Raw genomic sequence first — 15,015 nt, forward strand, 5'->3', positions numbered from 1 at the left:
TTCAACCAACCTTAAACTTCATTCAATAACACATGCCAGACCAAATACATATGTTTCTAGATACATGTATGAAACGACCATATACAAGGAGGTTGTGCCACAAAAGGTTCTGTACATATGTTTTTAGATGTGTCACACAACCAAAATGAAAATAAAATGGCTTATGTACCAAAACAACCACCAAATAAGCATAGTAAAACTTGCCAATGTCTCTGGGTTCAGCAACCGAGGCATATATCACTTGACCAAATTAACTGTAGGTCTTCCAAACCTCCAGCAGCTTGCAGATCTTCCAGAACTCATCAACTTGTGTACCCTTGGGAAACCTGCAACGGATAGGAAACTCAAAATGGGGCTCTTATTTCAGATTTTAAATTGACACATCAAAGATTTTGACATGCTGCAGTTTAACTCATCAGCATAAATAAAAATCTTCTAAATGTGTAACACTTCATCACAGCAAGCAATCATTATTATATAATTAGAATAATCATATTAATTGAGAGGACTTCTTCAATCAGATCAAGTATTGTTTACATACTAGAGGCTACGATTTGTATCCGTAAGCTGGCCATGTGGTAAAGGTAATGAAATAGGACCTGGAACCTGGATATGAGGTGATGAGAGAACCCATGAAATACATCTTTATCTGAACTGAAGTAGATAAATATGACCATATCTCAACTAATTTTGGAAAGCAGGCCAAATGTCATATCTAGCACTAGTAGACAATAGCTAGTGTAACCATTGAGATTTCCTTGAAATATCAAAAAAGAATCTCCCACAAATTCTGAAGAGCGGCATGTGGCCCTTTTTATCGAAAATGGGGGCCATGTGGCCCCTTTTATCGAAAAAATAACAAATTATGTTACCCTATTTTTGAGATATGGAAAACTAATAGAAAGAAATACTATATTAAAACCGTATTAAAAACCATGGAGTTATTGCCAATACAGATTATTTTGAACCAATCAGATAAAGCATAACTGCAAAAACAAAGAGGAAGTGGTACCTAAAGACAGAGCATGTAACCACGTGGCATATGTGGTTAGCAACTCAAAACTTGATAAACGATTTAAAACAGAATATGTGGCCTTTGGTCGTAGCTGGCTAGTGGCTACAAAGAACACAAACCAATGCATCTTATAAGCTTGCTTGTGGTAGCATTGCTACAAACAGAAATCAATCATTATACATGATATAGTTATGGAAAGAAATGCATCAATTATACATGATATGGAAGAAAACGTATCATTCTACATAATATGGTTATTGAAAGAAATGGATCGATTAGTACTCAAATGTTGACATCAAAGTAACTGAGCAAAGTAAAAGCAACTATATCACTTCTGTTTATGACTAGAACTGAACCAATAGACATCCTATAGGAAGAGCCTGACACTTATCTGCTTCCAACTGCATACACAGAAGCTTTTGCCACTGGGCTACCATGCTCCCGATAAACATTATACAGTAGCACATCCCTTCCTTGCTGAGTAAATCAGACTTCAAGAAACACAAACAAACACCTGAGAATAATCACACAATTTCAACACTATATAACATAATTTCTACATCCGAAACAGCTGAGCGTAAGAAAATTGTAACACTATATTAGTGCCCATTACAAGATTACTAATGGCTGAATGATAAAAATAGCAAAGAAATCTCACCGTTGGTTGAGAAGTACAGGAGGCGGTGAAGCCGATACCGTAGGTGTCACTGCTCAGGCGGGGAAGTAGAGGTGAGGCGACACTGCTTGGGGGCGGGGATGGAGATGAGGTGCTATCCAGACGTAGTCTACACAGCACTGCTTGGTGCAGAGGACGAATAGGAGGCATGCTGCGAGAAAGAGAGGAGTACCAATTACACAACATAACATACAAATCGAAGGACCAAATCAAGGGTGCAGACTGAAATAATGTACTGTACATAATAGAGTTAACACTGAGTTCTAGCTCCAAGTCAAATATCTTTCAGGTGCAAATAGGCAAACATGCTCAGTTCAAAAACAATGCATTGAGTTAAACATTTGTACAGAGTCTCTAGGAATGACATAGAAGATTTCTTGCACATGCTCATGCTCATTTTGTACATGCTCATTTTGTAAACTGCATTACTGTACTTTACAGAGTTGAGGGCATGCAAATTATTGGACAGAGTCTCATTCCATTTTGTACAGACTCCAGTTTTTGTACAACATCTCCAGAATTTTTGCACATGCTCATTTAGTAAACTTCAGTACTGTAGAGAGCTGAGGGCATGAAAATTCTTGGAAACATAAAAACAAAGATACAAAATATGTTTATGTCGTCCACCACTCTACCTCAACGACCCAGCTGGCGTGAAAGAATAAGAAACTATATTAGTAACCACAACCGACAGCATTCTTTTCTAATTGATTTGCTTTTGTGGTGAGAGTGTGAAGCATGATTGCAAATATTAAAAAGCATCATCTCTGGAGAACATAGCGCAGTAGACTAAACAAGTGGGCTGATGACGTAAAATAATTAGCTTTCTTTCATCTCACAACTGAACTACAAAGCTCAACTAAACAACTTAGTTCGGTGTCAACGAATCTAGTTAAGGTATGCACTTGTTAATCACCAGACTTCCCTGTCCTTCGATCTGAAGGGCTACTAATAGTACTTAGTTTTCATCTATGTTTATTTTCAAGTTCTGTTTTCAAACAATGCAAATAACCTTTGAAGGTGTTTGGATCGTGGTTTTGTTGTCATTGTCAGATCAAATTAATTAAAAAGGATGATTTGTTCTAACTGCTAGAATAGTTAAGTGCTACTGTTCGAGATTTTTTTTTGAGGGATGCTACTGTTCGAGATTACATACATGTGTAGCTGCACATTCAGATGTTAAAAAGAGACAGGAGTTGAAATCTCACCTATGAAGAGGATTAGAGGACTCTGGTGAAAGGAAGTATAGGACGCAGCTGCCTAGGGAAAGGATGTTGAGGAGACAGAGCCGCTCGCTGGAGGGAGGACGCCCCGCTGCTGGGGGAGACGACGTAGAGGAAGCTGCCCCGCTCGATACTGGGGAGAAGGCTCGCTCGGTGTGGACCAAGCTCGTGGTGGAGGAGGGTGGTCGCCGGTGGAGTGGTTCCGCGACGTGGCTGGCCGGCGCCGGTGGCGTCGTCCGTGTCCTCGGCGGCGCTGTGATGTGGGGTCGGCGGCGGCGGCAGTCTGCAGCGGTGGGGTGTGGAGGGCGGAGTCTGCAGCAGTGGCGGGCAGTGGTTGGGGCCGACAGGGGCGGCGGGGGCGGCGGTGGTGTGGTGGAGGGCGCGGTCGGCGGTGGTGGGGGTGTGGCTAGGGTTGGCGGCGGATGTGGTCTGGATCGATTTGGGGATAAAGTGGATTGAAGTCCGTGGGTGGGGGCACGGGGCTGAAGGAATTATGCCCTAAAGGCAATAATAAAGTTATTATTTATTTCCTTATTTTATGATAAATGTTTATTATTCATGCTAGAATTGTATTAACCGGAAACATAATACATGTGTGAATACATAGACAAACATAGTGTCACTAGTATGCCTCTACTTGACTAGCTCGTTTATCAAAGATGGTTATGTTTCCTAACCATGGACAAAAGAGTTGTCATTTGATTAACGGGATCACATCATTAGGAGAATGATGTGATTGACTTGACCCATTCCGTTAGCTTAGCACTTGATCGTTTAGTATGTTGCTATTGCTTTCTTCATGACTTGTACATGTTCCTGTAACTATGAGAAATATGCAACTCCCGTTTACCGGAAGAACACTTTGGGTACTACCAAACGTCACAACGTAACTGGGTGATTATAAAGGAGTACTACATGTGTCTCCGAAGGTACATGTTGAGTTGGCGTATTTCGAGATTAGGTTTTGTCACTCCGATTGTCGGAGAGGTATCTCTGGGCCCTCTCGGTAATACTCATCACTTAAGCCTTGCAAGCATTATAACTAATAAGTTAGTTATGAGATGACGTATTACAGAACGAGTAAAGAGACTTGCCGGTAACGAGATTGAACTAGGTATTGGATACCGACGATCAAATCTCGGGCAAGTAACATACCGATGACAAAGGGAACAACGTATGTTGTTATGCGGTTTGACTGATAAAGATCTTCGTAGAATATGTACGAACCAATATGGGCATCCAGGTCCCGCTATTGGTTATTGACCGAGAATGGTTTTAGGTCATGCCTACATAGTTCTCGAACCCGTAGGGTCCGCACGCTTAACGTTTCGATGACAGTTTTATTATGAGTTTACAAGTTTTGATGTACCGAAGTTTGTTCGGAGTCCCGGATGTGATCACGGACATGACGAGGAGTCTCGGAATGGTCGAGACATAAAGATTGATATATTGGAAGCCTATGTTTGGACATCGGAATGGTTCCGGGTGAAATCGGCATTTTACCGGAGTACCGGGAGGTTACCGGAACCCCCGGGGGGTTAATGGGCCTACATGGGCCACGAGGGAGAAGAGAGAAGGAGCCAGGAGAGGGCCGCGCGCCCCTCCCCCTCCTAGTCCGAATAGGACAAGGGAAGGGGGGCGGCGCCCCCCCTTTCCTTCCCCTCTTCCTCCTCTTCCCCCCTTCTCCTATTCCAACTAGGAAAGAAGGGAGTCCTACTCCCGGTGGGAGTAGGACTCCCCCCTTGGCGCGCCCTCCTTGGCCGGCCGCCTCCTTCCCCCTGGCTCCTTTATATACGGGGGCGGGGGGGCACCCTAGACACACAAGTTGATCTACGGATCGTTCCTTAGCCGTGTGCGGTGCCCCTCTCCACCATATTCCACCTCGGTCATATCGTCGCGGAGTTTAGGCGAAGCCCTGCGCTGGTAGAGCATCATCATCGTCACCACGCCGTCGTGCTGACGGAACTCATCCCCGAAGCTTTGCTGGATCGGAGCCCGGGGATCGTCATCGAGCCGAACGTGTGCTGAACTCGGAGGTGCCGTACGTTCGGTGCTTGGATCGGTCGGATCGTGAAGACGTACGACTACATCAACCGCGTTGTGCTAACGCTTCCACTTACGGTCTACGAGGGTACGTGGACGAACACTCTCCCCTCTCGTTGCTATATCATCACCATGATCTTGCGTGTGCGTAGGAAATTTTTTGAAATTACTGCGTTACCCAACAGTGGCATCCGAGCCTAGGTTTTATGCGTTGATGTTATATGCACGAGTAGAACACAAGTGAGTTGTGGGCGATACAAGTCATACTGCTTACCAGCATGTCATACTTTGGTTCAGCGGTATTGTGAGATGAAGCGGCCCGGACCGACATTACGCGTACGCTTACGCGAGACTGGTTTCACCGTTGCGAGCACTCGTGCTTAAAGGTGGCTGGCGGGTGTCTGTCTCTCTCACTTTAGCTGAATCGAGTGTGGCTACGCCCGGTCCTTGCGAAGGTTAAAACAGCACCAACTTGACGAACTATCGTTGTGGTTTTTTTTTGCGTAGGTAAGAACGGTTCTTGCTAAAGCCCGTAGCAGCCACGTAAAATTTGCAACAACAAAGTAGAGGACGTCTAACTTGTTTTTGCAGGGCATGTTGTGATGTGATATGGTCAAGACGTGATGCTATATTTTATTGTATGAGATGATCATGTTTTGTAACCGAAGTTATCGGCAACTGGCAGGAGCCATATGGTTGTCGCTTTATTGTATGAAATGCAAACGCCCTGTAATTGCTTTACTTTATTCTAAGCGGTAGCGATAGTCGTAGAAGCAATAGATGGCGTAACGACAACGATGCTACGATGAAGATCAAGGTGTCGCGCCGGTAACGATGGTGATCACGACGGTGCTTCGAAGATGGAGATCACAAGCACAAGATGATGATGGCCATATCATATCACTTATATTGATTGCATGTGATGTTTATCCTTTATGCATCTTATCTTGCTTTGATTGACGGTAGCATTTTAAGATGATCTCTCACTAATTATCAAGAAGTGTTCTCCCTGAGTATGCACCGTTGCGAAAGTTCTTCGTGCTGAGACACCACGTGATGATCGGGTGTGATAGGCTCTACGTTCAAATACAACGGGTGCAAAACAGTTGCACACGCGGAATACTCAGGTCATACTTGACGAGCCTAGCATATACAGATATGGCCTCGGAACACGGAGACCGAAAGGTCGAGCGTGAATCATATAGTAGATATGATCAACATAATGATGTTCACCATTGAAACTACTCCATCTCACGTGACGATCGGACATGGTTTAGTTGATTTGGATCACGTGATCACTTAGATGACTAGAGAGATGTCTGTCTAAGTGGGAGTTCTTAAGTAATATGATTAATTGAACTTTAATTTATCATGAACTTAGTCCTGGTAGTATTTTGCAAATTATGTTGTAGATCAATAGCTCGCGTTGTTGCTTCCCTATGTTTTTGCTTCCCTATGTTTTTATATGTGTTCCTAGAGAAAAACTAAGTTGAAAAATGTTAGTAGCAATGATGCGGACTTGGTCCGTGATTTGAGGTTTATCCTCATTGCTGCACAGAAGAATTATGTCCTTGATGCACCGCTAGGTGACAAACCTATTGCAGGAGCAGATGCAGACGTTATGAACGTTTGGCTAGCCCAAATGATGACTACTTGATAGTTTAGTGCACCATGCTTAACGGCTTAGAATCGGGACTTCAAAGATGTTTTGAACGTCATGGACCATATGAGATGTTCCAGGAATTGAAGTTAATATTTCAAGCAAATACCCGAGTTGAGAGATATGAAGTCTCCAACAAGTTCTATTGCTAAAAGATGGAGGAGAATCGCTCAACTAGTGAGCATGTGCTCAGATTGTCTGGGTACTTCAATCGCTTGAATCAAGCGGGAGTTAATCTTCCAGATAAGATAGTGATTGACAGAATTCTCTAGTCACCATCACCAAGTTAGTAGAACTTTGTGATGAACTATAGTATGCAAGGGATGACGAAAATGATTCCCGATCTCTTCGTGATGTTGAAATCGACGAAGGTAGAAATCAAGAAAGAGCATCAAGTGTTGATGGTTGACAAGATCACTAGTTTCAAGAAAAGGGCAAAGGGAAAGAAAGGGGAACTTCAAGTAGAATGACAAGAAAGTTGTCACTCCCACGAAGAAGCCCAAAGCTGAACCAAAGCCTGAAACTGAGTGCTTACACTGCAAAGGAAATGGTCACTGGAAGCGGAAATGCCCTGAATATTTGGTGGATAAGAAGGATGGCAAAGTGAACAAGGGTATATTTGATATACAGGTTATTGATGTGTGCCTTACTAGTGTTTATAGTAGCCCCTGAGTATTTGATACTTGTTCGGTTGCTAAGATTAGTAACTCGAAACAGGAGTTACAGAATAAACAGAGACTAGTTGAAGGGGAAGTGACGATGAGTGTTGGAAGTAGTTCCAAGATTGATATGATCATCATCGCACACTCCCTATACTTTCGGGATTAGTGTTAAACCTAAATAAATGTTATTTGGCGTTTGCGTTGAGCATGAATATGATTTGATCATGTTTATTGCAATACGGTTATTCATTTAAAGTCGGAGAATAATTGTTGTTCTGTTTACATGAATAAGACCTTCGATGGTCATACACCCAATGAACATAGTTTGTTGGATCTCGATCGTAGTGATACACATATTCATAATATTGATGCCAAAAGATGAAAAGTTAATAATGATAGTGCAACTTGTTTGTGGCACTGCCGTTTGGGTCATATCGGTGTAAAGCGCATGAAGAAACTCCATAAAGATGGATTTTTGGAATCACTTGGTTATGAATCATTTGATGCTTGCGAACCGTGCCTTTTGGGCAAGATGACTAAAACTCCGTTCTCCGGAACAATGGAACAAGCTACTGACTTATTGGAAATAATACATACCGATGTATGCGATCCAATGAGTGTTGATGCTCGTGGCAAGTATCGTTATTTTCTGACCTTCACAAGATGATTTGAGCAGATATGGGTATATCTACTTGATGAAACATAAGTCTGAAATAGTTGAAAGGTTCAAAGAATTTCAGAGTGAAGTGGAAAAATCATCGTAACAAGAAAATAAAGTTTTTGCGATCTGATCGCGGAGACGAATATTTGAGTTACGAGTTTGGTCTTCAATTAAAACAATGTGGAATAGTTTCACAGCTCACGCCACCTGGAACACCACAACGTTATGGTGTGTCTGAACGTCGTAACCGCACTTTATTGGATATGGTGCGATCTATGATGTATCTTATCGGTTTACCGCTATCGTTTTGGGGTTATGCATTAGAGACAGCTGCATTCACTTTAAATAGGGCACCATCAAAATCCGTTGAGACGACGCCTTATGAACTGTGGTTTGGCGAGAAACCAAAGTTGTCGTTTCTTAAAGTTTGGGGCTGCGATGCTTATGTGAAAAAGTTTTCACCTGATAAGCTCGAACCCAAATCAGAGAAGTGCATCTTCATAGAATACCCAAAGGTAACTATTGGGTACACCTTCTATCACAGATCCGAAAGCAAGATTCGTTGCTAAGATGGATCCTTTCTAGAGAAGGAGTTTCTCTCGAAAGAAGTGAGTGGGAGGAAAGTAGAACTTGATAAGATAATTGTACCTTCTCCCAAATTGGAAAGTAGTTCATCACAGAAATCAGTTCCTGTGACTACTACACCAATTAGTGAGGAAGTTAATGATGATGATCATGAAACTTCAGATTAAGTTACTACAGAATCTCGTAGGTCTTACAGAGTAAGATCCGCACCAGAGTGGTACGGTAATCCTGTTCTGGAAGTTATGTTACTTGACCATGACGAACCTACGAACTATGAAGAAGCGATGGTGAGCCCAGATTCCGCAAAATGGCTTGAGGCCATGAGATCTGAGATAAGATCCATGTATGAAAACAAAGTATGGACTTTGATTTACTTGCCCAATGATCAGCGAGACATTGAGATTAAATGGATCTTCAAGAGGAAGACGGACGCTGATAGTGTTACTATCTACAAAGCTAGAATTGTCGCAAAAGGTTTTCGACAAGTTCAAGGTGTTGACTAGGATGAGAGTTTTTCACTCGTATCTATGCTTAAGTCTGTCTGAATCATGTTAGCAATTGCTGCATTTTATGAAATCTGGCAAATGGATAAACAAAACTGCATTCCTTAAAGGTTTTCTTAAAGAAGAGTTGTATATGATGCAACCAGAAGGTTTTGTCAATCCTAAAGGTGCTAACAAATTGTGCAAGCTCCAGCGATCCATCTATGGACTGGTGCAAGCATCTCGGAGTTGGAATATATGCTTTGATGAGTTGATCAAAGCATATGGTTTTATACAGACTTTTGAAGAAGCCTGTATTTACAAGAAAGTGAATGGGAGCTCTGTAGCATTCTAATATTATATGTGGATGACATATTGTTAATTGGAAATGATATGGAAATTCTGGATAGCATGAAAGGATACTTGAATAAGAGTTTTTCAAAGCAAGACCTCGGTGAAGCTGCTTACACATTGAGCATCAAGATCTATATAGATAGATCAAGACGCTTGATAAGATTTTTCAATGAGTACATACCTTGATAAATTTTTGAAATAGTTCAAAATGGAACAGCCAAAGAAGGAGTTCTTGCCTGTGTTACAAGGTGTGAAGTTGAGTAAGACTCAAGACCCGACCATTGCAGAAAATAGAAAGAGAATGAAAAGTCATTCCCTATGCCTCAGTCATAGGTTCTATAAAGTATACTATGCTGTGAACCAGACCTATTGTATACCTTGCTCTGTGTTTGGCAAAGGAATACAATTTTGATCTAATAAGTAGATCACTGGACATGGGTCAAGAATATCCTTAGTGAGGACTAAGGAGATGTTTCTCGATTATGGAGGTGATAAAAGAACCCGTCGTAAAAGTTTCAACGATGCAAGCTTTTACACCAATCCAGATGACTCTAAGTCTCAATCTGGATACATATTGAAAGTGGGAGCAATTAGCTAGAGTAGCTCCGTGCAGAGCATTGTGGACATAGAATATTTGCAAAATACATACGGCTCTGAATATGACAGACCCGTTGACTAAGCTTCTCTCACGAGCAAAACATGATCATACCTTAGTACTCTTTTGGGTGTTAATCACATAGCGATGTGAACTAGATTATTGACTCTAGTAAACCCTTTGGGTGTTGATCACATGATGATGTGAACTATGGGTATTAATCACATGCAGATGTGAATATTGGTGTTAAATCACATAGCGATGTGAACTAGATTATTGACTCTAGTGCAAGTGGGAGACTGAAGGAATTATGCCCTAGAGGCAATAATAAAGTTATTATTTATTTCCTTATTTCATGATAAATGTTTATTATTCATGCTAGAATTGTATTAACCGGAAACATAATACATGTGTGAATACATAGACAAACATAGTGTCACTAGTATGCCTCTACTTGACTAGCTCGTTAATCAAAGATGGTTATGTTTCCTAACCATGGACAAAGAGTTGTCATTTGATTAACGGGATCACATCATTAGGAGAATGATGTGATTGACATGACCCATTCCGTTAGCCTTAGCACTTGATCGTTTAGTATGTTGCTATTGCTTTCTTCATGACTTATACATGTTCCTGTAACTATGAGAATATGCAACTCCCGTTTACCGGAGGAACACTTTGGGTACTACCAAACGTCACAACGTAACTGGGTGATTATAAAGGAGTACTACAGGTGTCTCCGAAGGTACATGTTGAGTTGGCGTATTTCGAGATTAGGTTTTGTCACTCCGATTGTCGGAGAGGTATCTCTGGGCCCTCTCGGTAATACTCATCACTTAAGCCTTGCAAGCATTATAACTAATAAGTTAGTTATGAGATGACGTATTACAGAACGAGTAAAGAGACTTGCCGGTAACGAGATTGAACTAGGTATTGGATACCGACGATCAAATCTCGGGCAAGTAACATACCGATGACAAAGGGAACAACGTATGTTGTTATGCGGTTTGACCGATAAAGATCTTCGTAGAATATGTAGGAACCAATATGGGCATCCAGGTCCCGCTATTGGTTATTGACCGAGAATGGTTTTAGGTCATGTCTACATAGTTCTCGAACCCGTAGGGTCCGCACGCTTAACGTTTCGATGACAGTTTTATTATGAGTTTACAAGTTTTGATGTACCGAAGTTTGTTCGGAGTCCCGGATGTGATCACGGACATGACGAGGAGTCTCGGAATGGTCGAGACATAAAGATTGATATATTGGAAGCCTATGTTTGGACATCGGAATGGTTCCGGGTGAAATCGGCATTTTACCGGAGTACCGGGAGGTTACCGGAACCCCCCGGGGGGTTAATGGGCCTACATGGGCCACGAGGGAGAAGAGAGAAGGAGCCAGGAGAGGGCCGCGCGCCCCTCCCCCTCCTAGTCCGAATAGGACAAGGGAAGGGGGGCGGCGCCCCCCCCCTTTCCTTCCCCTCTTCCTCCTCTTCCCCCCCTTCTCCTATTCCAACTAGGAAAGAAGGGAGTCCTACTCCCGGTGGGAGTAGGACTCCCCCCTTGGCGCGCCCTCCTTGGCCGGCCGCCTCCTTCCCCCTGGCTCCTTTATATACGGGGGCGGGGGGGCACCCTAGACACACAAGTTGATGTACGGATCATTTCTTAGCCGTGTGCGGTGCCCCCCTCCACCATATTCCACCTCGGTCATATCATCGCGGAGTTTAGGCGAAGCCCTGCGCCGGTAGAGCATCATCATCGTCACCACGCCGTCATGCTGACGGAACTCATCCCCGAAGCTTTGCTGGATCGGAGCCCGGGGATCGTCATCGAGCTGCACGTGTGCTGAACTCGGAGGTGCCGTACGTTCGGTGCTTGGATCGGTCGGATCGTGAAGACGTACGACTACATCAACCGCGTTGTGCTAACGCTTCCGCTTACGGTCTACGAGGGTACGTGGACAGACACTCTCCCCTCTCATTGCTATATCATCACCATGATCTTGCGTGTGCGTAGGAAATTTTTGAAATTACTGCGTTACCCAACAGGGGCGTCCATATTTTCAGGCCAAAAGTCTCGCGCGATTTTGGGCTCTCGTTAGCGCGCGCTTAGGCCCAACTTTAATTTGATCTCGCTCCATCCCACTGAAAAAAATAGTAATGGGTCCCGCATCAAAGATGGCCCCCCGGCAGATAGAATGCCGTTTGGTAGTTCTCCCGGCAGATGTTCCGCCCTCATTATTACCGGCAGTCTGTTTGCCCTTGTTTCTTTAGTTCTACCGGCAGTTAAAATGCCCTTAGGTAGTTGTATCGGCGGTACAAAATGTCCCGTTAGTTTATTTGACCTTGTTCTGCTATTTCTACCGGCAGTTAATTGCCCCCAATTAAGTGTTGTGGTGTAGTGAGATGCGCGTAGTCCTTGCGCGAAGGGAACGGTGGTAAGGATAGTCCACGGGATCCCAAGTTATCGTTGCTCTCAAGAGCTCGTTTCGTCAACTCTTGGGATTGAGAGGTTGACGAGTATATGTGAGTACCTACACAAAACAAAGACAAAGGAAAATTGTGTGTGCATGGTATATGTACACATCATCCATCATGATGCGCACATGCATGTGTCGGTTAACAGAAAATATCCAATGCTCAAATAAATGAGATGTGTGATATAGAAACATGTCATCCATCATGATAGGTTTGTTGTTATGTATGGCATAATGGAGACTCAAAGGATGTAATGCATCATGAGAAATATCTAGAACATTGTTATTCATGGAATGCATATGGTGTACACTATCATGGGAATCATGCAAAGTATGAAATGCATCAAGATCTCCTAATATGTATGAGGAAACTATGGGGGTCTCCTCATGAGCAAGAGTAGAAACATCACGTGAAGAATATTGACAACATCCAAAACAATGCATATTTGGAACAATGTGATCATGGCATGACCTAGTAGATGAATTATGCAAATCATGTAAAGGAAGCATGGCAATATCATCACATGAAAAACAAAAGCCAATGACCATCATCTCGTCATCTATGCCATTAGTGCAAATGGGATTGATTTTAATGGGGCATGCATAGTTACTATGTTGAGATTGTAATGATGCAATATGGGAGATCTCACTCATAGCATATGACAAGTTCAATGGATTGTCAAACATGATGTGACCAAAAAAAATTTCACATGATATCCTATGGAGCATAGCATCACAACTAGGCAACTCAACATGCTCATCATAATATTCATCATAAATAGGTAAGTCAAGGCATGAAGAAGTTTCACTAGCATGAAGCATGGTAATAGGTGGGTCAACATCATTGGAGCAATCGATGTCAAGAGCGTCCACTAGTGGGAGGAGAGAAGCACCGTCACCTATGTTACCTTTGGAGTGTCGCTCATGTGTTGTAGGTGAGGTGTTGAAGATCGTCTCGTTGTCATCTTCATGTTGATGGAACCATGTGGGGGGTGCATCATCGTCCACCATGGCCATCGTCGTCTCCATTGGAGGGATGGACTCATCGAGGGTAGGCATGTCGTCATGTAGGGGACCTAGCACCAAAAAAGAAAACACACTAGGAGTAGAGGTTAAGTCGTTAGAAATCATAGTGGCCTCACATGCCGTGTCAACTACCTCACTCACTAAGTGTTGTGGCTCACTCACTCCCTCAAAGATGCTCTCACTCATATGGTTGGTGGAGTCACTCAAATGGCGCTCAACCTCACATAGGATGTGTGGAATGCTCTCATGTGTGGGGCTAGTGGTGGTCACACTCATCCTCTCATAGGGAATGCTCTCAAAGTCGCATATGGTGGAGTCACTCATGTCACTCATGTGGTGGTGGCTCTCCTCACATGGCACTTGGGGCATCTCGACATATGTGGGTGTCGGAGAGATGTAGGTGCAAATGTCTCCATGCGCGGTCACGTAGCTTGACTCGGAGGAGGAGTCCAATGTGGGCGCCGTCTTCATGGTGTTGAAGAGGTTCGCGCTCGTCGCCGTGGTCGAAGGGGATGGCCCTTGCTCGACCGTCTTGTCCTCGTCTTATTGTTGGAGGCCCATATGATGTGGCACCTCATAGCTCGTCTCCATGACCGAAGGGAATTTCCCAGGCTCGGCCATCTTCCTTGAGGGGCTTCCGAAGATGGAAGTGTCGCCCTCGCTTGTAGTTGGTCGCCTTGGACTTGATGAAGTCGATGCAGGCGTACACGTGGGAAGTAGGCGAAGATGCCGTATGTCCAAAGGCGAAGATGCCTTGATAGCACTTGGCGAAGATGCCGAAGTTGTTGTTGTAGCCATAGCGCCGTCTTGGTGGTGGTCGTCTCGCGGTCTTCTCTTGTGCTTATGAAGCTTGGACTTGGCATGAAGTAGGGCTTGTTGGGACTTGTGCACTTGCGCTTGTGGAGCATCTTCATGATGATGATGTCGTTGTCGTGCTTGAGCTCGTAGTAGATGTCGTTCATCGTCGTCATGCACATGATGCTTGGAGGTGACTTGCCGTTCATGACGATGTGGATCACGAACGTGACGGTGGTCGCCATATACATGTGGACGAGGACGATTTGCACTTGCATCTTTTTCGCGCTCCGAAGACTTGTGTCTTGAATGTCATCGCCTTGAGGATGACGAAGGAGAAGAAGACTTGATCAAGGCTCTAATCTCCTCCATCCTTGCATCTTGCTCCTCTTTATGTGCGGAAAGCTTCTTGTCGATGTAGTCCCTTTTCCTTGCTTCGGAGTGGAAAATGTGGATGGAGATGTTCTCGATGCGCTCTTGCAATCTTGATTGTGCGCCTTTCATTTGTTGTTGGAGATCGACGATAGACACTTTGGAGATGTAGTCGTTCACGCCGTCGTTGTTGTCGTAGACCGGAGAGGAAATGCCTTGCCTATCCATCACAAGACTCGAGCAAATATGAGTGGGAGAAAGAGAAGAACTTATACCAATGTACCTTGACCGATGTTGACAATGAATCAAGTTCACTCAAATGCGGACAATGAAATAGCACTATTGGTACCAATTCTTGTCGGTTCTCACACCTACACAAGTAAAGCTTATG

The 15,015-nt window shown here is 43.6% G+C and overlaps 1 protein-coding gene across 1 annotated transcript in view; it reads right to left on the minus strand.

Annotated features, from left to right (window-relative positions):
* Positions 1-15,015, minus strand: part of LOC123157582 (protein TRACHEARY ELEMENT DIFFERENTIATION-RELATED 7A) — a 25,168-nt gene continuing 10,153 nt past the window's right edge. Inside the window, exons 2-5 of the mRNA XM_044575858.1 lie at positions 2,900-3,396; positions 1,674-1,842; positions 1,407-1,506; positions 1-326 (exon numbers count right to left, since the gene is read on the minus strand). Coding sequence (XP_044431793.1) covers positions 238-326; positions 1,407-1,506; positions 1,674-1,842; positions 2,900-3,396 — 855 coding nt within the window. The 3' untranslated portion in view covers positions 1-237. The remainder of the gene's footprint in view (positions 327-1,406; positions 1,507-1,673; positions 1,843-2,899; positions 3,397-15,015) is intronic.

This window comes from Triticum aestivum, chromosome 7B, assembly GCF_018294505.1.
Source record: "Triticum aestivum cultivar Chinese Spring chromosome 7B, IWGSC CS RefSeq v2.1, whole genome shotgun sequence".
Classification (NCBI taxonomy): domain Eukaryota; kingdom Viridiplantae; phylum Streptophyta; class Magnoliopsida; order Poales; family Poaceae; genus Triticum; species Triticum aestivum.